Source organism: Triturus cristatus, chromosome 7, assembly GCF_964204655.1.
Source record: "Triturus cristatus chromosome 7, aTriCri1.1, whole genome shotgun sequence".
Classification (NCBI taxonomy): Eukaryota; Metazoa; Chordata; class Amphibia; order Caudata; family Salamandridae; genus Triturus; species Triturus cristatus.
The window spans coordinates 1,369,949,361-1,369,972,538 of NC_140590.1; the positions used below are offsets into that span (position 1 = coordinate 1,369,949,361).

General features: G+C 44.9%; 1 protein-coding gene across 1 annotated transcript in view; it reads right to left on the reverse strand.

Annotated features, from left to right (window-relative positions):
• Nucleotides 1-23,178, reverse strand: part of LOC146812079 (vomeronasal type-2 receptor 26-like) — a 151,369-nt gene that overhangs the window by 112,329 nt on the left and 15,862 nt on the right. Inside the window, exons 2-3 of the mRNA XM_085615126.1 lie at nt 21,623-21,644; nt 15,290-15,413 (exon numbers count right to left, since the gene is read on the reverse strand). Coding sequence (XP_085471252.1) covers nt 15,290-15,413; nt 21,623-21,644 — 146 coding nt within the window. The remainder of the gene's footprint in view (nt 1-15,289; nt 15,414-21,622; nt 21,645-23,178) is intronic.

The following is a 23,178-nucleotide window of genomic DNA, read 5'->3' on the forward strand; positions in this document are numbered from 1 at the left end:
CCCCAAAGTGGAAAAACTTACCGAAACGTGCAATCGAACCACTGGTTCGTCCCGTTGTGAACAACTAACGAAATCCGAAATATGCCCTGTGATAAACAAAGGTAGAGTTACTACCACGTTTCTCCAGAGGTATTAATGATCGCCACAACCCTTGACGTAATGGAGAAACTCACCAAAAGCAACGCCATGCGTACTCCTCGGTGCTCTCACACTGCCGTCTGTAACGTGCGTGATGACTTCCATATTATGACAACCATATTTAAAGGGGCCCAACCGGGGTCTAACAGGAGCGGTAATCATCGCAACTTTATTTACACTGCTTCCAAAGACAAGGAAACAGTTTCTGATAACCCGACGCGTCATTACCGAATGTGTGCTCATCAGTAATAGAATCCGGATGGAGAGTTACAGCTTCATAAAGGAAAGCTCATGCATATAAAGGACTGATTATGAGAGCATCCATTATGAGAAGGCTGCATAAGTGTGTAGTGCGGGGTATTATACAGACACGTCCTCTGTGACTCATACCAAATGTACTAGATGCCTCTAGTGATCCTAAAAAACTTCTCGTACCTAGTGCGCAAAATGAGTGAACTAAAGCCTAGCATGAAAAAAACATAAAAAAAGGAGTGCAAATCCTTTACAATATTAAAACCTGTACACATTTTCATATAAGTGATACAAGGATATCTTCATGAAAACACAATAGTTCAAATAAAACATAATAATTCATAATGATCATTTTTTTAGGTTTTAGTTCACTCATTTTGCATCTTTGGGAGCAGTGTAAATAAAGTTGCGATGATTACCGCTTCTTTTATACCCCGGTTGGGCCCCTTTAAATATGCTTGTCATAATATGGACGTCATCACGCACGTTACAGACGGCAGTGTGAGAGCACCGAAGAGTATGCATGGCGTTGTTTTTGGTGAGTTTCTCCATTACGTGAAGGGTTGTGGCGATCATTAATACCTCTGGAGAAATGTGGTAGTAACTCTACCTTTGTTTATCACAGGGCATATTTCGGATTTCGTTAGTTGTTCACAACGGGACAAACCGGCGGATCGATTGCACGTTTCGGTAAGCTTTTCCACTTTGGGGCAGCGTAGACTACCACTTTGGGTATTGATCGCAAAGTGTGCCTGTGTAACACTGCTCGGTTTTGAGTTAATCCCTATTTTTTCAGTGCTCGAGCCTTCCGAGGATTAGCCTTCTGAGGATTGTCAAATACTGGAGCTTATGGTTGAAGCTTTGGGTAAGAGGTTACAGAGTTATCTCAGTTTGTCAAGCACCTTTCTCACATTGGTGAGTGGTGATTGGATGTTGGTTATTGTTTTTTAGTAACACATTTACAACACTACATTGTTTTTCTAGCGCACACCATATTGATGTTACAGTTTGTTTTACTCGTCATTCTTTTTGAGTGCAAATCTTATTCAGTTGTATTTCTGTTCACAATGCGGTTTTATATATGCTCATTTTGTATTAATCTGATTTTGTTGTAGCTCTGAACGGAGGAGACACCGACAGTTAACTTGCGAATTTGTGAATTAGATTTCCCCTGACGAAGGGTTTTGTATAAACCCGAAAATGCCTTGGGTCTTGTTGTAACATTGTTTGACAAAGTCTACAATATGTTTTTGCTCTAATTTTGACATTTGATATAAAAAATTGAAGATATTGATGATGTTTATTTAAGAATGTCATATTACTGAATACAAGAGAGTGGAAATAACCCTCATTGATATATTTTTAAGTCTGTAGTTTTTTTGTAACGGTTAGCACTGTTTGAAGATAGTTTTGTTTTTAACAAAATATAAAAAAATCGGAGAGACTCAGTTTTGCGTCCTAAGCTGTGCTGCACGCAGTTCCTGGGTTCCCCTCGTTTTGAGGCAATCATACTTGTGAGGGGTACAGGGCTAACTCCGTAGCATGCATGCACGCTAAACTGTGTTTAAAACTGAATACATTAAACATAGTGTTTTGAATAAAATATGGAGAAAGTTTAGGTGTGCAGGACCACTCTTCAAATTATACAGGGATGTGTGCCATGTCGACTCTTCAGTTTTGTCTGCACCTAGACATGCTGGCTACTGTGGCAGTGTGCATGTGCTTGGAGTGGGGTCCCTTAGGGTGGCACAATTCATGCTGCAGCCCTTTGACACCCTCATTAACCACAAGGCCCTTGGTACCAGGGTTACCTTTTACAAGGGACTTATTTGTAAGCTAAAGGTGTGCCAATAGTGGAAATAAAAGGTACAGTAAAACTGGGTGGCAGGGACCCTGTGCACTTCCAGTCGAAACAACAAACATTTCCAGGCAAAAAGTGGGTGTTAACCATGTCAAAAAAGCCACTCTCCTACATGACCCCCACAAACGAAAGGGGATGAGACTAACCTTCCCCTAGAGCATGGGTACTCGCAAACATTTGCCCAAGGGCCACAAAGTTTGGTCTGCCATGTGACTGAGGGCCGCATCAAAGCCAGCAGGGTAGTGATCAAGCAGTGGAGGAGCGCAGTAAGGTTGCAATAGGGGAAACAAAGCACATACAGCTAGTGGTTGAATTGCACAATGTGAAACCAGAAAACCTGTGATTAATCCCAGCTTCCCCACTTTACCAAACTGTGTGAGCCTAGGCAGTTGATTTATTTCACTTTCTCTCCTTTTTTTCATTATCACATTGAAGCGGACGTCGAAATACGTAAACTCAGGATGTGTGCTGTACACAACCTTCTGCTGTGTCTTATTCAATAAACTAGAATGTTATTTATGTGTATTAGGTACTTAGGGCACCCTGAAAGTAACATTACATCTGACTTGCCTCTTTGTTCACTATTGGCATTGTAGTCAGTGTGTTGGTGGATGAAGTTTTTTAAATTCATATTTAAAAAATATCACTTTAAAAAAATACTTCTCAATGTACTGATATATTCTCACATACTAAGGTGAAATGGTTCTGCATGTTACAAAAATACTTTGAATTTTGAAGAGTCCTTATCATATTTTTGCACTTCTTTTGCTGCAAGATGGCTTCAAAAAAGTAGTTGTTCCTAAAGTTAAGTGAATCAGGACAACCTAGTTACTTCCTTTTCTTAACTTTACTTAACCTTTATGTAAAGGCTTGCCTATTTATTTGACATTTTTCTTAATGCTCACTCTGAATCGAGTAAACAGCTGCCCAGTTCTGTTGTTGATCAGGGGGCAGCATATAAAGGTCAGGAGGGCCGCATGCCGCCCCCGGGCTGTACTTTGAGAATCCCTGCCCTAGAGAGTCTTTATCTTCCAAGTGGAAGAACCTGGAAAGCTCATCTGCTTTGCCATGGGCAGTCCCAGGTTACTGTTCTACTTCAAATCCATTTCCTGTAGGGATATGGATCACTTTTTCAGTTTGAGACTTTCACCTTTCATATGCATTAGCCATCTAAGAGGCCTGTTGGTCGGTTTTAACAAGATAAGTGAGAATCAAACAGGTATGGCCTCAAATTCTTCAGGGACCAAACCAGGAGCCTCCCTCACAATGGCACTCAACGCTGTTCCCTGGGGAGTAGCATTCTACTAATGAAAGCCAAAGGCTGGTCTTGATCTTGGTCATTTATTAGGGATAGGACTGATCCTATCCCATGTTCAGAGGCATCACTCTGCTCAATGAATTGCTGGGCATAATCTGGAGCTTTCAGAACAGGTGCAGAGCCCAGCAATTCCTCCAGAGTGTCAAAAGCCTTTTGGCAGCTCACTGTCTAGTTCTCCTATTTGGGCATTCTTTTGGAGGTCATCACTGTGAGAGGAGCCCATGGTGCCATAATCCTTCACAAACCTTCTGTAGTACCTGGTTAAGTCAAGGAAGGCCCTAACTTGAGCCTGGGTAGTTGGTGACACTCAGTCCAGAATGGTCTAGATCTTGGGCCATAATGGTTGAACTTGGCCACCACCAACAAGACGACCCAAGTTCTTTCCCTGCCCTATGTGGCACTAGCTCGCCATGATATAGAGGCCTGTACTTCTTAGAGCCACTAGTACTTTCCCAAGGTGGATCATTTGATCCTGCTAGGTGGAGCTAAAGACAGCAATATCATTTAGATATGCTGCACTAAAGGATTCCAATCCAGCAAGGACTTTGTTCACCAACCTTTGAAAAGTGGCAGGTACATTTTTCAAACCAAAGGGCATCACAATAAACTGATAATGCCCATCTGGGGTTGAAAGTGGTGTTCTTTCATTTTCACCTGGGGTCAGACCTATCTGCCAGTACTCTGATGTGAGATCAAAGGTACTCAGATACTTGGCTGCTTCTAACCTGTCAATAAGTTATTCTGCCCTTAGCATTGGGTGTGCATTGGTTTTGGTCACATCACTGAGAACCCTATAGTCAACACAAAACCTCATCTCTTTCTTACCAACCTGGGTATGAGGCTTGAGGATTAAGCCAACTAGGCTGGTCCAGGGGCTCTCAGATGGCTCTGTGACTCTCAATGCCAGCATCTTGCTTACATCAGCTTTGATGCTCTCTTTCACATGATCGGACTGCCTGTATTCTCTATTCTTGACAGGTAAGATTTCACCAGTGTCCACATCTGACAACACCACTCCTTCCACTGACCCATCTTCTGGATTGTTGGACAGGAGGTCAGAAAGAGATTTACTCTCTGCTTTCTGACCCTCATCCGTAACCATGAGCATGGTCATATCTGCCTGGCTATCATAGGGTTTAAGGCAGTTGACATGGAGGACCCTCTTGGAGTCTGGCCAGAGCCAAGGTCCACCAGATAAGTGACCCAACTTTTCTTTCTAGGATAGGGTAGGGCCCGCTCGACTTATCTTGGAGAGCCCTAAAAGCCACTGGCTCCAAAACCCACACCTTCTGCACTAGTTGGAATTCCACCATAGCAGCCTTTTGGTAATACCATTGCTCTGAAGCTCCTGGCTGGACTCAGGATTTTTACTTGCTTTTCTATGTATTCAGCCATCCTGGAGCAGGGGCCAATCACATAGTCTACAATGTCTTGCTTAGGTTTAACAAGAGGTTTCTCCCATCCCTCTTTCACAAGGCACAGTGGTCCCCTGACAGGATGACAAAACAGAAGTTCAAATGGGGAGAACCCCACTCCCTTCAGTGGCACTTCCCAGTAGGCCGAAAGCAGGCTTGGAAGTAAGACATCCCATCTCCTTTTGAGTTTTTCAGGCAGTTCACCAATCATGCCTTTCATGATCTTAAATTTTTCAACAAGGTCGTTACACTGTGGGTGGTAGGGGGTAGTGAACTGGCAGGTCAGTCCACACTCCTTCCACATGCATTTCAGGAAGCCAGACATGGAGTTTATATCTCCGTCCGACACCACCTCTTTAGGGAAGCCCACCCCGGTAGAGATACCAATGAGGGCCCTAGCCACTGTACAGAAAGTGCTAGTCCTAAGGCTAATAGCCTCATGATACCTGGTGGCATGATCCACTACCAACAGAATATATCTGTTTCCTGATGCTGTAGGAGGGTCAAGTAGACCAACATTGTCAATCGCCCAACTCTCAAAGGGATCCCTAACCGCTGGGAGTGGCATTAAGGGGGCCTTTGTGTGCCCTCCTGTCTTGCTACTGTCTTGACAGGTGGACCAGTGTTTCAAAACTCCTTCACCTCCTGCTGCAACTCTGTCCAGTAGAAGTGGCTGACCAGCCTACTTCAAGATATTGGTCTGGCCAAGGTGTACAGCTAGGGGGTGTTATCATGGGACAAAGTTAGGAGAAACTTCCTAAATGCCTGAGGCACTACGACTCCACTAGTTGCACCATGTTTGGGGTCTCTGGTCTCAGTGTAAAGGATTTCCTCCTCCCAATATGTCCTCTTGTAACCATTGACATAAACTCCTTACTGTGCAGCAGCTTGCTGTCACAGGCTTTCAAGAGTGAGACAGGCTTTCTTCCCCTGACAGAGCTCATCCCTAGAGGGTTCCCTGCGACCACAAGCTCAGCCTGGTGAGACTACAGCTCCTGAGGCTCAGTTCTCTCTGGGGCTGACTTTTCCTCCAGAAGAGAAGAGTCTGGTGTCTGATTGACATCTGGCTCCCCAGTCTTTCTGCCTTTTCTCTTAGAGCTTTGGGCCATTATTCCAGAATCCAGCACCTCTTTTTCACTCTGGGCTCTGCTCTGTGCTCTAGTGGTTACACACACACACACACACACACATACAGTATGGAATCCCAAGCATTTCTGCATGGGTTCTCAGTTCTGCCTCAGCCCAGGGTGAGGGCTCTGAATCATTGCCAAACAACCAACCAACTGGTATGGATGAAGAGACTGCTACCTCTTTCTTTTGAGCAACCCCTCCCCAGTCAAAGGACAACACCGTCATGGGTTGGCTTTTCATCATATTATCAGCATTGGTGACTGAATAGGTCCTTCAAGGCAGATAGTGTTCTGAGGACATCAACTGCTCAGTCACCATGGTGACAAATGCAAAAAGAACAATTGATCTACAGAATGTAGAAGAATGTCATACATTTACCTCAGTACAGAGATTAGGGCCTAAATCCATCTTTTTTTTGCTCACCATGCCATTCCAGTCTGGACCCAGGCATATGCAAACTAGTCTTGACCCTGCGCCCAATGGGAACAGTCCAGCCGAACTGGCAGGCCAGGTCCTCCCTGGCCTAGGAACAAGCATCCTAGGACCGATTTTGGGCTTTCAGCCCTCATCAGCCAGGATAGCTTGACTCCAGTGGCATGGAGAGCACGGGACCCACGTCTGAGCATACCCGTCCCACTCGGGGTGACAAATGCAAAAAGAACAATTGATGGACAGAATGTCATACATTCACCCCAGTACAGAGATCTGGGCCTAAATACATAATTTTTTTGCTTGCCATGCCATTCCAGTTTGGACCCAGCCATATGCAAATCAGTCTTGACCCTAAGCCAAGGGGAGCAGTCCAGCCTGAACTGCAAGGCCAGGTGCTCCATGAACTTGAAACAAGCATCCTAGAACCGGTTTCGGGCTTTCAGCCCTCATCAGCCAAGATAGCTTGCCTCCAGTGGCATGGAGAGCATGGGACAGACGTCTGGCATACCCGTCCCACTCGGGGTGACAAATGCAAAAAGAACAATTGATGGACAGATTGCAGAACAATGTCATACATTCACCCCAGTACAGGGATCTGGGCCTAAATCCATTGTTTATTTGCTCACCATGCCATTCCAGTTTGGACCCAGCCATATGCAAATCAGTCTTGACCCTGCACCCGATGGGAACAGTTTAGCCTGAACTGCCAAGCCAGGTCGTCCCTGGACTGGAAACAAGCATCGTAAAACCAGTTTCGGTCTGGACTGCTCCCATGAGGCACAGGGTCAAGACTGATTTGCATATGGATGGGTCCATGCTGGGGTGGCGTAGTGGGCACTAGAACGATGGATTTAACCCAGATCTCTTGACTGGGGGACAATGTTTGAATCATTCAGCATTGCGTCCATTATTTGTTGCAGTTACACAGTCACCATGGTGATGCTGGCACCAGTGTCTCTCAAAGCTTCCACTCTAATCCCATTAATACCAGGATGCTGTCTTTATTTTTGCATTTGTATTAGTGGGCCGGACAGATAAGGTGGCTATGTCTACATTCCCTGCTAGAGTCACCTCTGTGAGCACCCTGGCATGGCCAGTGCTCTCCTAAGATCCCATTTGGAGATTGGCCATTGCATTTATTGCCGGTCAACCAGAAGTCTGTTCTTGTTTTTACAGCCAGAGTCTCCAGTTCGGTGTCCCAGTGACCTACAATCATGACGCCAAGCCTTCTTGGACTCCCACTTCTTCCCCTGGTAACAGTTACTTAAAAGATGCACCTTCATTATCAGATTTAAAGCCCTTCAAAGTCATGCACATTATTACCTTCTAACCAACCTCCTTGTGATTTCACTGAGTTGTCTACAAAATCTACCAAGGTCTGGCTCTGGGTTCTACGTGTTTCCCTGAATCTGATACTATACTCCTCAGTGGTGAACCCAAAGCCCTCAATTAGGGTACCCTTCAAGAGGTTATAGAATTCAGTCTCTTTCTCATTGAGTCTCAGGAGTCTATCCCTGCATTTTCCTGAGAACATTTCCCACAGGATAGCACTCCACAGCTTCTTGTGGACCAGTCTGCTAAGACAGGACCGCTCAAAAGCAATAAACCACTTGGTGATGTCATCACCCTCAGAGAATTTTGGGACAATCTTTTTTCGGATTTTAGGGAAAAAATCTAATTTCTCCCTATTTATGAATGTTGTGAGAGGCTGGCCTGGTATATGATATCCACTAATGTAAGTCAGCCATGGTCCGGGCAGGTAACAGCGGTAGGGTGGCGGGGCCGTGTAAGGGGGAGATTCCGAGAGACGATGCAGAGGGAAAATTAATTATTTATTTAATTTTCCCTCTGCATCGTCCCTCGGAATCCCCCCTTACATGGCCCCACCGCCTTACCTGCATGGACCACGGCTGATGTAAGGGGGCACCCTTCACCAGCCGGGACAACCCTTATGGTGATTTAAGAGGTCTTAGACAACCTTAGAAAGCTCTCTAAGTGGTAGCTGTAGAGAGCAGCCTTCAGGCCTTGTCCAGAAGGAGTGTAAAGCAGCTTGTTTTACCAGAATGCAGTCTTATATGTATAGATTAAGTGAAAAAGAACCATGCAATGTATTAATAAAAATACATATTTATTTAATAACACTCACTAATACGTACAAATATCTCCTAGCCAGAGAGGTACACAATGCACACAATACTTTGCAAAGAAATCAAGTAAATAGCTCAGAATACACAGTGGGCCACGGGGGGGACCAAACCATATACTAAGAAAGTGGTATAAGAACCACGACGCAGGTCAAGACAATATCAAGAGGATGTAGGAGTGCTGGGGACCCAAGGAGCCACCCAAGATGAGTAGATAGGGACCCCACAGAGAGCGAGTGGAGTGTGAGAACACAGCTGCATTCTCCATACAAATCAAAGTGTAAGTCGCGGTTGGAATTTTGAACATTAAGGACACTTCCCAGTGGACCCTGAAAAAACCCCGTAGAAGACAGAAGGTTAGAGAGCCACCCCACCAATGGATACCCTAGCACCCAGGTTACCTACACCAGGGAAGCCGGGTGCATTGGTATGAAGTAGTGTGGGAAACAGCTATCGAACCCAATGGAGGACTTCAGGAAAGTGCCGCTGCTGGAAGAGGAGAAAGTGTCCGGTTGAATCTGAAGGTGGATTCTAGTCAAGAAGAACCTGTAAACAGAGAGGACAGAGTCTATGTCACTCAGGAGTGACCAGAAGATCTGGAAGATGAATGGCCACTGATGTCAGGAGTTGCAGGAGAGTTGACTATAACCTTGTCTCTGCAACTGTGAGGACCAGACGATGCTGAGGAAAACCAGGAGCCGAACACGAGCTGTCCCATGTTGGATGTCGAGTGCTGAAGGGTCGGTGACCGGTGGGAGCAACAACAAGCCTTGGCAAATTCAACCCATACAGAAGTCAAAGAAGGTGCAATGTCGGGACCTGCAAGGTTCAGTGGACTCACCACAAGGAGGGGAGTCAGGGCAGGCCCTGAGCAATCAGGGGAGCCCAAAAGAAACAAAGGTGACCCTCAAAAGGACCCACAGGCTGGAGGCACTGGAGTCGCAAGAGGACCTCAAGCAGCTCACCAAAAGTTGCAGGCCATGGTGCAAGCAATGTGGTGTGGACAAAGATTTTGGTAACTGAAGATGCTTGAGGTTGGGGCTACTTGGAGCCCAAAGATCTTCGTGGAAGGAAGCCAACAAGCCTTTGCAGTGGCAAGTCGACGTGGGGCACAGGGGTTCAGTTCCTGCGGCTCCCATGAGGGATACTGGCTTCAAACTTGGTGAGATGGCAGGGCAGGTCTAAAGAGCTATGGAGAACCACCACCTGTGTTGCAGAACCTTTCAGAGTCTGTAGGAGCTTGGGATCAGCAGACTGGTAGCTTAGTTGCAGTGTCTGACAGATGCAGGAAAGTGACTCCTTCACATCAAATGAGGTTCCTTCAGGTGTCTTGGTTGCCCACAGGCCTGTGAAGGTTCCTGTATGGAGGACAGACGTTGCAGCAGGTTGAAAGGGGGACAAAGTCGAGCCCAAACGAAGTCCACCGAAGTCCAGAGTGCCCAGACGGTAGAAGTAGAAGTGGTGTCTGACTTGAATCTTGTCCCATGACAAATCTAGGGACCCACCCACAGGTAAGCCCTTAAGCGCACTATGGAAAACGTTGGGACAATTCAGAGGGTCTGGACAGGGGGGTGGTTACTTCCATGTCCTTTGTCCAGTTTCGCACCAGAGCGGGAGCCAACTGCTTGCAGGACTGGTTTGAACTGGACTATGCTGGGGACACCATATGTGCCATTCATGCAGAATTAGTGCCACTGGCAAGTGCACCCATCCGGCCTCAATACACTACATCCTGTCTGGCAGGTGGTCACACCTCCCTGTGACAGGATACCTGTTGTTCTGCCTTCCCCTGCTCGAGCTTGGCCCAACAGCAGGAGGGCAGAATCATGTCTCTGGTTGCCAGCAACCATTTTGTGCTGTACGGGTCTAAAAGACTGGCACTGGGAACACTGAGAGCCTAACGGAGGGCTCTTCCAGTGCTTGGAATCATACCTCCCACACCGTTTATAGTGTGGGTGTATGATTCCATCATGTTTGATACCAAACATGATAGGATTCATTGAAGCCAATTTCGAGATGGTCATTGCGTAATTACGCGGTACCCCTCTATATGTTATATGGCTGCTTCACTTACAACCTGGGAGAATGGACTCCATAGGCTGTAGGGGTGTTCTGCTCATGCAGGGGCACATTTAAACTTATAACCGAACCCCCTGCCATCAGGATTGCAAGGGCCCGCTGTAGAGGTGACTTATAGGTTTTAGGTGCAGTGACCATAGATATAGGAAAGCTATATCTTTAGTAAGTGGTGCTAGCACCAGATTACACAGGCTGCAATGACATGCCAGTAGTTCCATTTTGAATGGTCTCCCATGGGTGGCATAATAAATGTTTCAGCCAATGGGGGACCTCTGGGGTACCTATGCTCTGAGAACCTTGTTATCATATACTAGGGACTGATAAGGGTACCCCAGTATCCAATCTGGGATGTACCTAAGTACTCAACATACCAATTTAAGGGAGAAAGCAGATAGACTGGGGTCCAGCTCTTTGTCATACTCTGCCCAAAACTCCTGGAGCTGTGCTGTGATAGGGTTTGCCCCAGTCCTGGGGCCATAGGTTTTATACAGGCCTCTAAGCTGTTTCATGTTTGGAGACAGATAAGGTATGAGGTTGAGTTTTGCACCTGTATCAGCTCTTCTGAGTGACTAGTTCTAGTACTAATTATCTTTACTAAGTTGGAAACCTTTTTGGAGAGGAAAATAACTAACAACACTGGTCTCCTAGGATTGAACTTTTAAAATAGTTGTGCTAAAAGAGAGCTAACCAGGGCCCTGATAATTATTTAAAATATTTGGAAAAATAGTCAATTTGCAAAAAATACAATTTAGCTATAGGCAATTTTGTATGTATTCCTGTAGTCAAATATTGTCAGAGTGGTCCCTCAAATGCAAAGTTGTGAACCTCACCGTTAGGCCGCCAATGTAGGCTGCTAGCTCTCTATATACTATACCAAAATGACGTATGGTGTGCAGCGAGTCCAGTGGATCCCCAGAGGCTTTACAGAGGCTAAAGTAGCTAATACTAATGCTCTCTTTTGTGGTAGTGTAGGCGAGCAGTTAGGCTTAGAGGAAAATATTAAGCATCTGTTGTACACACAGTGGCAATAAGGGACACTCGCTCAATTAATAAATTCTAGACACATTTTAAATATAGTACTTGGTTATATTTATTTTTCAGAATGTCATCATAGGTGAATACAGTTTTCTAAATAAATTGTTTTCATTTTCAAAAATGGACACAGTGCAATTTTCAGGCTTTGCAATGTTAACCTATGAGATGAGGAAAACATTCAGCATACAGAGGGATAACATCAGCTTACAAGACTAGTCTTCAGAAGTTAAGGTAGGTATTGGGCAAGGTTTGGTTCAGCACCAACTGTGCACCACCAGTGGCACAGGGGGGACCGGGTGCAGGAAGCAAGTTCGGGGTCGGGTGCCCAATATAAACCAATTGGGAGTGTGGGCAGCAGCTTGGAGGACTAATCTCTGTGGGTTGAAGCATGGACTGGATGGGACCCAAAGCAGCACTAACACTACACCACTAGTGGCACAGGGGCAGCTGGGTGCAGTGTGCCAACACAGTGTTGGGCGAAATGCAAAGCAATGGAGAAAGCCAAAATCGGAAACAGGCTGCAGGCTCAGGCCAGGAGGCTAGTCGAAGAAAACCTACAGCTGCAAAGTTAAGTTGCGATGCTCGTTGACATAAGGACACCTTTTGTCCTCTTCATCAGACCCCAAGATGGACAGGTGCAGAGGTGCTTTTTGGTGTCAGAAACGGCTTACTGGAGCAGGTCGCAGTTGGGGTATCCCGGTGCAAAGGCTGCAGGTGCCGTCAAGGAGTCCAGGAGAGGTCATCTCACGGTGGACTCAGGCTTTGGAGAACTGAGGGACCTTAATGGAACTGATGGGTCACCTGGACTTGGGCCGTAGGCGTCGGACGCAAAGGTGTAACGGGGGCAGGCTTCGCAGTTTTTCAGGTCACAGAGTCTTTCATTTGAAGATGGTTGCTTGTTGAACAGGTCCACTGTTCTCAGGAGTCTTGATCTTTGTCAAAGGAAGGCAGTCCTCCCAAGGCTTTGGAAGTCACTGGGCTGCAGGACGGGTCTTTTTTTGGTGTAGGATTGTCGAGGGCTGCAGACAGGCCAGTTGGGCTGGGGCCAAGTCAGTTGATGTCTGCAGTCTTCTCTGACGGTGCGACTCTGCAGACCTTGCCCTGTTTGTATAAGCCCTACCATCTTCAAGATGGTGGGCACTGAAAAGTGTAACTCACCTCGCCTCCAGCACCTGAGAGGTGGAGTTGGCAGAGAGGGGCACACCACCTATTCTTTCTATGTTTTCCCGCCTCTCCTCCTGTTAAAAAGGAGGTGAGGTTAAGAAGGGGGCCTGCTCCCTCTAACAGGAGAGGCTGGGGTCACATTACAAAGGTGGCACAGCCTTTGAAGCTCCCCGACATGGATGGCTCTGACCAGGGGTAGATGTGAACACCTCCACCCAGGAAAGGCATTGTTCTTGACCTCAGAGTGTGCAGGTACTCTCCCCATGAGGTCAGAACACTGTCTGGTGGTAGCGTGCTAACTTAGGACAGTAGGTGACAACACTAAAGATTGGTAGGTTTCAGGAGAACCCTATAAGGGGTCTTCTGTGTGTACTTTTTTCTGCTGAGATGTTTGGTACCAAACATCCCATATTTCATCATGGAGCTGGGGAATTCGAAATGACAAGTGTTCAGCCCATGTACTTATTATGGTTTCCCTGGTCACTTACAATATCCAGGAATCAAAAAGATATTGCAGGGGCTCATCTGTTTATGCAGATATGCCTTCAAAGGGAAATAGGGTACCTTGCCTTAGGACAAAAGCCTGCTTGAGGGGTGTCTAACCTATATCTCATGCAGTGTCGATGGATATGGCGCACAGGGATGTGTGCCATGTTAACTCTTCAGTTTTGTCTGCACCAGGACATGCAGGCTGCACTGGCAGTGTGCATGTGCTTGGTGTGAGGTCCCTTAGGGTGGCACAATTCGTGCTGCAGCGCTTAGAGACCCTCTTTAATCACAAGGCCCTTAGTACCAGGGGCACCTTTTACAAGGGACTTGTATGTGAGCTAAAGGGGTGCCAATTGTGGAAACAAAAGGTACAGTTTTGGGAAGGAGATCTGGCACAGAAGACCTATTTGGCAGGCACCCTGTGCACTTCCTGTCAAAAATATATTATTTTCCAACCAAATGGTCGAGGCTATCCATGTCAAAAGAGGCACTTTCCTACCGTAAGACAGTTGTAAAATTAGCTTACCTTAGATCTCTGCGACAATGGAGTCAATTGGCGTGGTGGTGGTGTTGCAGCAGTAAAGAAAGGACATGAATGATGTAGTTCAAGACAGAAATAGAAGTACAAAACAACTAAAAAGGTACATTCTTGCCTCATTTCCTTCAATTCCACCAACTAAAATAGGAGGTATACTTGCCACAGTTGTCTCAATGGAAAGCCAAATCGTGATTAGTTCAGTGGTCATCTTGGCTGCACTCCTGCAGACAGCTGCTTCTGCCTATGACGCCGTCAATGCGGGTGAGTATTTGTGGCAAAGTGGACGGAGTTTGGTGGTTTTACATCCACGGACCTGCCAATATATAGAGCAGGAGGGTGGACTGCTAAGTAGGCGGGTGGTGTATCTGTCGAAAAAGTGACAGCGGCACCATTACAGCCAAGATCTAAATCAGGGCCAAAGGGCCAGGGCCCAAACGTTTTTTCAGAAGCCTACCACTGGCATTACAAGATGTTAGAGTTGCCAAATACCAAGGCTGCCCAGTCTTGCTTCCAATTCATGTCTCTTTCATCCAACACCATACTCTCCCTGTACCTTTCTCTCAGTCTTGCAGGTTCTTTTCAATCCCTGCTTTCTCCATTTGTCACTGTGTTCCCATTTTTTGTTGTCTTTCCCCCTTATCTGCTTTTCTCTTTCTTCTATGTTCTAGGTCAAAGTCTTATGATAAAAAAATTAAGTCTGGTCCTTAAACATGAGTGCTGGTGGGCCCCACTTGCAACAACTGGCTCAAATTAAGCACTGGTGCCACTGGATATGTTGTGATGGTAGTAGATAACACAGAGAAGTTGGTGGTCATGGTACTGCTAATGTTACTCATACTATTAGTAGCAGTTCTAGATTGGGAGAAGGCCCTACCTGAATATGGTACTATTCACTTCCAAGAATGATAAGGACTGAACCAGGACAGGGGCTCTTGATGGAAGTACTGCTGCTACACCTTCTCAGCATGTGTAATGGGCATTCAGTCCTAGGCAGATCTGATGTTGCTGCTTTCTACACCACTACATGGAATCCCACCACCCTGTGTGACTTCTTGGGATTTAGCACAATCTTGAAAAGCTGAGCTTCTTTGTCCAGGGCTTCAAAGCATGTCTTCCTGTGATGTCCATGATGGAATGCTGATCAATGGTTAGATTAATTTTATTAAGGAAATTCTTCTGAGACTTATTGCTGTAGATGATCACAGACAACTCCACAATTTGTTTACACAGTAAATGTGATTTATACACTGTTTTTCACTCTACTGACATATTGCAATGATTTTCTCTTCTTACCTATCTGTGTTGAAATCTCTCCTTCAGTGCATGGAATGCAGTCAAAGCAGCAATATGGCTGCCCTTGTCGTGGAACTTTCCTGTATCCAGGAGAGCAGCTGTCACTGCACACAGACCTAGGAACCTGAGGGGACAATGTTTTAAAGAATGGCTTTCCAAAATTTCATATAACGTGTTAATAGACCAAGGTGTTTAATGAATAACATTGGGTCAATATAAAACCTGTCACTTGCACCTGTGCTTGTGTGTGTGGGCATGCATGTGTGACAGTGTGGGTATGTATGTGTGTCTGTGTGCGGTTGCTTCACTGTGGGTGTCTGTGTGCCCACTGTTTTGTTTAAAACATGCAGTGATGGGACCTTCTTGGCATCTGGGAGCTGTCAGTAGTTTCCAAGTCACATCAAAACAGCTAAATGTATTTATTGTATTCTATCATGGTTTTAAAATGTGGAAATTACAATTTGCACATCTTTCATTTAGCCAATTTATGAGTATCCATCTCTTTTTTAGTCTCTCATCTCCTTTCATGACCCCTTCAACTAAAAATTGCTCCAGTTTCAAATATGAATACTGTGTATTTTATGTAAAGCGGTTGTGCCACATATAAACCTTAAATTCAAGAATAAAAAAACACCATCACAATGTACAAATATATACCATTAGCTAGTACATTAGAAAGGTGTACTATTATGGTTTTACTCAGTCTCTGTTTTATCATGGGCAGGTGCATACAACAGAAAACGTTTATGGAGTATGTTCATTTGCTAAACTCTAAACTGAGGTGTCATGGTGGGCAATAAATTATGGATTGGGGTGTAGCCCACAGAGATCACGATTGGCTGAGATTAATTCAAGTATTCTATCCATCACCCTGATTTTCATGCCCTGTGTCTAGGTGTGTGGGTTGTTGAATGTTCAGTGTTCTGTTTGTTAGGCTGTAGAGGGGTGTCATGATTCAAGCTTTCTGTAGAATGTAATGTCACCAGTGGGGCTTCTGTTAGGTCAATAGGGTTTTGCACTATGTAGGAAGGTGGAGTATGATGTGGTGATGCTGGTTAAGCTTCAGCATGCAATACTCTCACAATACCCCAAAGATGGTCCTTAGAGTCATAATAATAAATCTCAGTTCAATCCTGGTAGAGTCTCAAAGTGTAGTCAGGCTTTACTAGAGGTACATATGTTAAGGATTTTCAAGATAACAACATGGAAGATAAGTAATTGACACGACTTAAAAGAAATACAACAACAATTTATAAAAATAAATCAGAATATTATGTAAATTTAGACACCAAAACGAAGTAAATTAGATAAGTATAACCGGAGTTATGGATTTTAGAAGCACTATTAAATCATTGCAAAACAGTACTGCAAAACTTTATAACTGTGGTCAATGGTAAACAGCACTAGTGACAATCGGTCACTTGCAGGTTGAGTTGTGGGGAACCCAAGGAGGGCACAGGTGATGAAGGTACGGAGACCAAACCATGACAGCCAGTTTGATTTTGCCTGCAGAGTTGCCCTGGCTGTCCTTGGTGCTGAAGCGGGAGCTGCGGGGGACCTGGTTTACTGCTTACATGCTGCTGGTGGGGAACTTGGTACAAAAACACAACAACAAAGCCACTGCTGACTTTTGAAAGAAGGTTTTGCTGCATTCCCTTGAGGTGCAGCGTTGTGTAAAGGGGGTGGTTGCCAGACTGGCGACCAACAAGCCTTGGCAGTGGCAAGCTGCGCAGAAGGTTATTTCCACATCTGTAACAGCAAAGACTTCACCGATCTCTGGGTATCACTTCTGGAACTGTTGTTTCAATTTCCACGGAGTGGGTGAAGCAGCCGACTCCGTCACCGAGTCCGTCGCTGGCTCCGTGTCCTGAAGGCGCAATAGATGACACGCCTGCATCTTGCACCGCAACCCTGGTCTCATCGACAGATGCTGCCTCCACCTAGCCGCTGCTTGCACCATGACCTGTGGACACCGTACTCCGCACTGCACTCTGAACCACCTCACTTCACTTTGCCACCCTGGTCTCACCGACTCCATCGCTGTACACTGATCGCTACCTCTGTGACCGCATCGTGGCTTGGGGCACCGCTCGTAAATCTTACGACGCACCGCTCTGTCCGACCGCGCAGTCTGGACCAACCGACGCCAGCTCCCTGCAGCCAGCTCTGTCACCTGTACCATGATCTGTCGGCACAGCATCAAGCACCATCTTTACTCCACACTACAGCCCTGGTATGACTGATGCCACTGGATGATCTTCAACAAGCCACTGCCTACACCGCACCTTGAGGGCACATCACGCTGCACTGCTACGCTTCACACCACAACCGCGAAGGTCGCCTCGACCAGCCGGCACTGACGAGTCAGCATCAACACAAAAAGTACTGTTTACGAGTCTGCCAACACCCCTGACCGACGCGGTCAGAAAGAACTGTTGGAATCTTTTGTTTTCAGTACTGCGGTAGCACCGGACGGAGCTACCGAATTCAAGGAACTGCATTTCTGAAGTATTCTTGCAAAGTGCATATTTTAAAGTGACTGTATGTTGGATTTTTATTGTTCCTGTCTTGTTTTAAATCATATAAAGTTTTGGATATTTTTGTAGTGTTTTCACTGTATTACTGTTGGTAATGTGCAAATGCTTTACACACTGCCTGACTGCTCGTGTCAAGCTACCAAGGTAGTTAGCAGTTTTTTTTAGGAGTGTAACTCCCTCACCCTGACTAGGAATAAGGGTCCCTGCTTGGACAAAGGTACCTACCTCCTCAACAAGAGATCCCATTTCTAACAGTGCTTCCAACAAAAAAACAGCCCAAGAGACTCAGTAAGGCTCACATTAAATGGCCTACAAAAGGAGTGTCAACTGTACAGCATGAAAAATATTTTCGATCTTCAGACTAGCCTCTAAGAACAAGCGATAGTCAATGACTCACCAGCAGAGGGAGTTTCACTGGACCTTGAAGGGAATTTGTCCTGTAGAACAATACCCAACAATATAGACAAAAGAAACACAGAGCCAAAGTCACTCTTGGGCAAAACAAAACACTCAACTTCAAGAACAAACCAACCAGTAAAGCAGGAAGGCCAAGAGCCCCTAACCAAGCCTGCTAGTACATCGGCTCTAGACAAGGCAGTAAGCCCTCTGGCACAAGAAGTATCCCTCTAGGTGCACAATCCTCACAAGCAGGCCTACGGTCATCTCAAAAGGAAGAATGCAGGATTAACTATTCATGTCAAATACTCAAGTGAGAAAGACAGCAGATCAATCCATCACCGATGAATCTCCTTTTTTCCTAACGTGTGTAACGTCTGCTGCCATCAGATCTGACACTCTAGTAACTATTAAGTCTTTACCAGTCTTAGAGGACAGAATGCCACCTGGCAAGAAAATAGAACTAAGGGACCACAAAAACTGAAGTTTGGGAAAGTATTTCGCCTCGCATGTAAAACAGTGATCAGCCTGTAGTTCTTACCAGCTTCATAAATCAGGCTATGATCGACCTCCAACAGCCGTCATGCATGGCCTGTGTAGAAGTCTGTAGTTGTACAGGCAGCTGAGTTGTTCAGACCAATACTGGTGGTTTTCTTTAAAGATGGCCTGTGGGATGCCATCGGGCGGTGAGTATCTTCATGTCGCCCACAAGAAATTACTTTTTTTACGTCACTGCTACGTTACTTCATGTGGGCGATTGTCTCTCTTATTTCAAGTTGATATTTCAAAGTTAGCAGTACAGTCTTAATACCACTGACCATTCCCTGCAGGTAAGTGGCCCACACAATTCAGGGTTGTTAGATGATACAGGAGGAGGCCTAAGACATGTAGCTTACTTCACCAGTCTCCAAAATTCCCTGGCGTCTTTTCTTCTGGTTGCAGCTCGTAATGTGTGCCAATACTGTCTCCATCTTGGCTGAGTCCCATGTTGCTTTTTTGTATAGGAGTCTCAGCTTGGCTAAGGCGGACCTCCATAATGTAGATGTTGGGCAGGATCGAAGTAGCCTAAGCACGTGGTTTAATTTCTTTTTAGCTATGGCAAGCAGGGCTGTGGGCCTCCTGAGATGGTCACTTGGATAATGATTTAGTTTTCATGATGACCTTTTGTTATCACCCAAAAGGAAGTCTGGAAGGTGGCCCTATTGCTCCAGTGGGCCTGAGGATGTATTGAGTAATTTTTCCCACTGGATCCATGCTTTAAGTTTGACATGAGTGATGGAGCGGGTAAAATATTTCCTTTTTATATACCCAATCCATTTATATATGTTTATATTAAAATGATTAATAATTAATTATAATAATTAATATCTTGATGTGAAGGTACTAAACCAACCTTATTAACAGAAAGAACACACGTGGGAATGCATTTGCATGGCTAAAATTAATAAGTGAACTAAGTCTGTATGCATATTAAAACGATAAATGTTGCTTGAGTAATATTATTGTAATTTGCGCTTAAATAAACCAGCATTAACGGCTTTGGATGTTGCATATGGCTAGATAAATGCATACACATAAGGGTATAGGCAAGGGTTTAACACTGTTTTAATCATTTCAATGTATTTATTAATTACGATTTTGTGTTTCTTTACTTAAAGTTGACTATTCTGGCCTACCAAAAGATGTCCGCCGACTGAAACCTAACTAAAGTACATTACTTCATCATTTGAACAATGGAGAAAGGCGCCTGCACTGATTTCGCTTGTGTCCCTTGGGTGACCTGTCAGACCATGCCCATGAAGACTACCCTGGGCGAGGTGCCAATGCCCCTGAACGTGAAGCAAATGTTGCTATTGGAAATATGAACTGTCGAACCCAACCTGTTTCCAACGAACTGATACATTTAGGACTTGGGATTAGTCTTTCCCATACATTTGCTTTGAGACTTCTTCCACACGGGAAAATTTGAAAATGTTTCCTAATGTATTGAGATGTATTTGAATTCAGCCAATCGTTGGCCTGGGAAATGAGAAAATGTAACTTTAATATGTAAATTTTAGTATAAATATTAGTAGACTAGAGAGGGAATAGGCTAACGCTCCCCACTTCATCACCACTTTATGCAGAAGCTACTGACGGAGAATCGATGATCAGAGATCCCTATGCTGACGGAGAGGACGGTGACTCTATATGATAAAACTCTGACGAACTTATTGAGGACCAGTTCTGACTCAGAGAACGACATTTAGCCAGAATAGGTAAATATGACAAAAGATAATATTGCATTATTAAGATTTAACCTGCATTTAAATTAGATAAAAGAAAATCATTATTTGAATTACTGTGTCGGTGATTATTTCATTTGAAATGTTTATTGATTGGTTTGAGAGTTAAAGTGTCATTAAACTAAATAACAACTAAATGATTTTATCGACCTACTGATGGAGGAAGTGTTAGGGTGATCCAGGAGAAGTGGTTTTCCTCTATCAGAGAGAACAGTTGTAGTTCGGATCTGATGTCCCTTTGTAGGCACGGATTGTTTGAGAAGAATGAATGTTGGTGTTATGGGCCCCACCAGCGTGTGATGTGTGTATGTGCGTGTGGCTGAGAAATCATTCTGTCCGTGAAAGCAGGGGGTAATTGAGTAACCCGAACTGCACCAGTATTTCTGGTAGCTAGAGATGGTTTTTATTGTTTTGGTTTAATGATTTTGGCATGTATATAGCTTATCGATTATTGGTTGGCATTGATATATGTACTAACACTATATGTTGAAGTCATATTGAGTTTTATGTTGTCTGTACGGCTTCTGGGAGGGAGGAAGTCGGGAATTGATAACAATTCCGTAGTAGAGCAGAGGTAAGTGCTGCTCTCGGGAAAGACGGGATTGTGGCTACCCGTGGGTACACGGGAGAAACGTGTGACAATTGAAGTCGCACGACGCATTGTCTGGGTTCGATTCGGCAGCATCGCCGAGTGTTACCATTAGTGATATTTTCTGTGTGAGAAAGGTGTGAATGATAGCAAAGGGTTACCTGTGAAATTTTGGTCTTAGGTACCAGGAAACCAATTGGCATACCGATAACGCCTATCACTGAAAAGGTAGCAGGTGTTCTCTGAGCTTGTTAGAAGGACAAAGTAGAGGTAAGCGCTGCTTTGTTAACGTATGTCAAAATTCTGTAGTTAGACAGACTGTTCGCTGTTCTCGGAAAAGACAGGATTCTGTGTGAATGAACTACATTTTCTTGTGTGAAAGTGCGTGAATGAATTAGCATTCGGGTTAATTGCGAAACTCTGGATTTATTTCTCAGGAGCATTGCGTTTCCAACTATGTGTCTTAATTCTGGAGAAAACAGTTAATTGATGCTTGGTAGAAGGGTGAAGTAGAGGGATGTGCTACTTTGTCAACGGACGTAACAATTCTGTAGTAGGGCAGAGGTAAGCGCTGCTCTCGGAGAAACAGGATTCTCGTGGGAAAGGTCTTTTGCTATTCTGTGGTTAGCGAAGCAGACAATGGAGATGTTTGTATGTTGTAACTAACAAGTATTGTAAAATTGAAACAAAGTCTACCGAGTAGTTTTGTAAAGGAGGGGTAGACTGAGGACAGGAGTCAAGAGCAGGAGCTGCTGCAGCGACTGCTGACGTCAGAAAGACCGCGCTGGGATTGGACAGCTAGTCAGTGACGTAGACGCTCCAGGATTGGTGCGTTAGTGTGAGTCGCGCAGGGATTGGAGATTGTGACAGTGACGTAGATGCTCCAGGATTGGTGCGTTAGTGTGAGTCGCGCAGGGATTGGAGATTGTGACAGTGACGTAGACACGCCAGGATTGGTGCGCGAGTGAGAGTCGCGTTGCTATCGGACTAAAGATCGTACAGTTGCAGAAAAGACTAAAGGGTTTACGAGAGAAAAGAAGATGTATTATCATTCACCAGAGAAAAAGAAGAAATCCTTGTTTAGTAAAATAAAAGGATGGTTTGTGAAAGACAAGGAGATTGTGACTAGGGAAGGACAGTTACTTCCTCCGACGAAAACACCCGCATCCTTCATGGTTGCGAAATATGGGTACCATACTTGCATCTGGTTAGACAATTGGGCGAAGTATACAAAGGAAGACGGAGTTTTAGCGTTTCCAGAAAATGGTTCCTTTAATTTGGCAATATTAAGTAATTTACGGGAGAGGATGATGAGCTTAGATCCGCGACCGAGGCCTACGCAGTTTGAGGCGTTGACAGATTGGGAAGATGAGATGCATGAGCGAGAAAAACAGAGAAATGGCAGAAGATACAGATATATGTTCGGACGGCCAAACGATCGCGAAACTCATTGTGATCGAATGAGAAGGTGGCGAGACGCAAGTATGACTGAAGGATTGTTTCCAGTAAGAACTGCAGGGGAAAGTGAGGGAAGGAAATGAATAGAGAAGAAACATAATGTAGAAACCAGAAGGTACGGAGCAAATGAAACAGAAGATGATGTCTTAGATGATATGTTTTACAAAAGTCCACCTCCATACAGGCAGGAATCAGAAACGCCAACCGCAGGTACACCAGTGAGGGAAACTCTGAGAATCATTAAGACAGAAGTTATGAGTCCAGAGGTAAAGAGAAGGAATTCTCTTAGGGAACGAGAGATGGAAAATAAGGTAGAGAGTGTAAATTTAAGGGAACTAGCAAAAACCACATTAGAACTGACAGAGAAAATAAGAGAATTGACGAAAAATCTAGAAGCAGTTACAGTCCCTGTGACCATAGGTCCCGTTATGCCAATTTTTGAGAAGCAGAAAGAAAGTGAGCATGGTCTAACAGTTCCGTATGTGAACAATAGACAGACAGAACAGCCCCTGATGAGAGCAAAAGAGAATCCCTGGAGACACACCATGAGGGAAGGTGAACTACATGTGTCAAATAATCCATTTTATAATCCTGATACTGTAGAGAGAAGCAGAATGGTAGGGG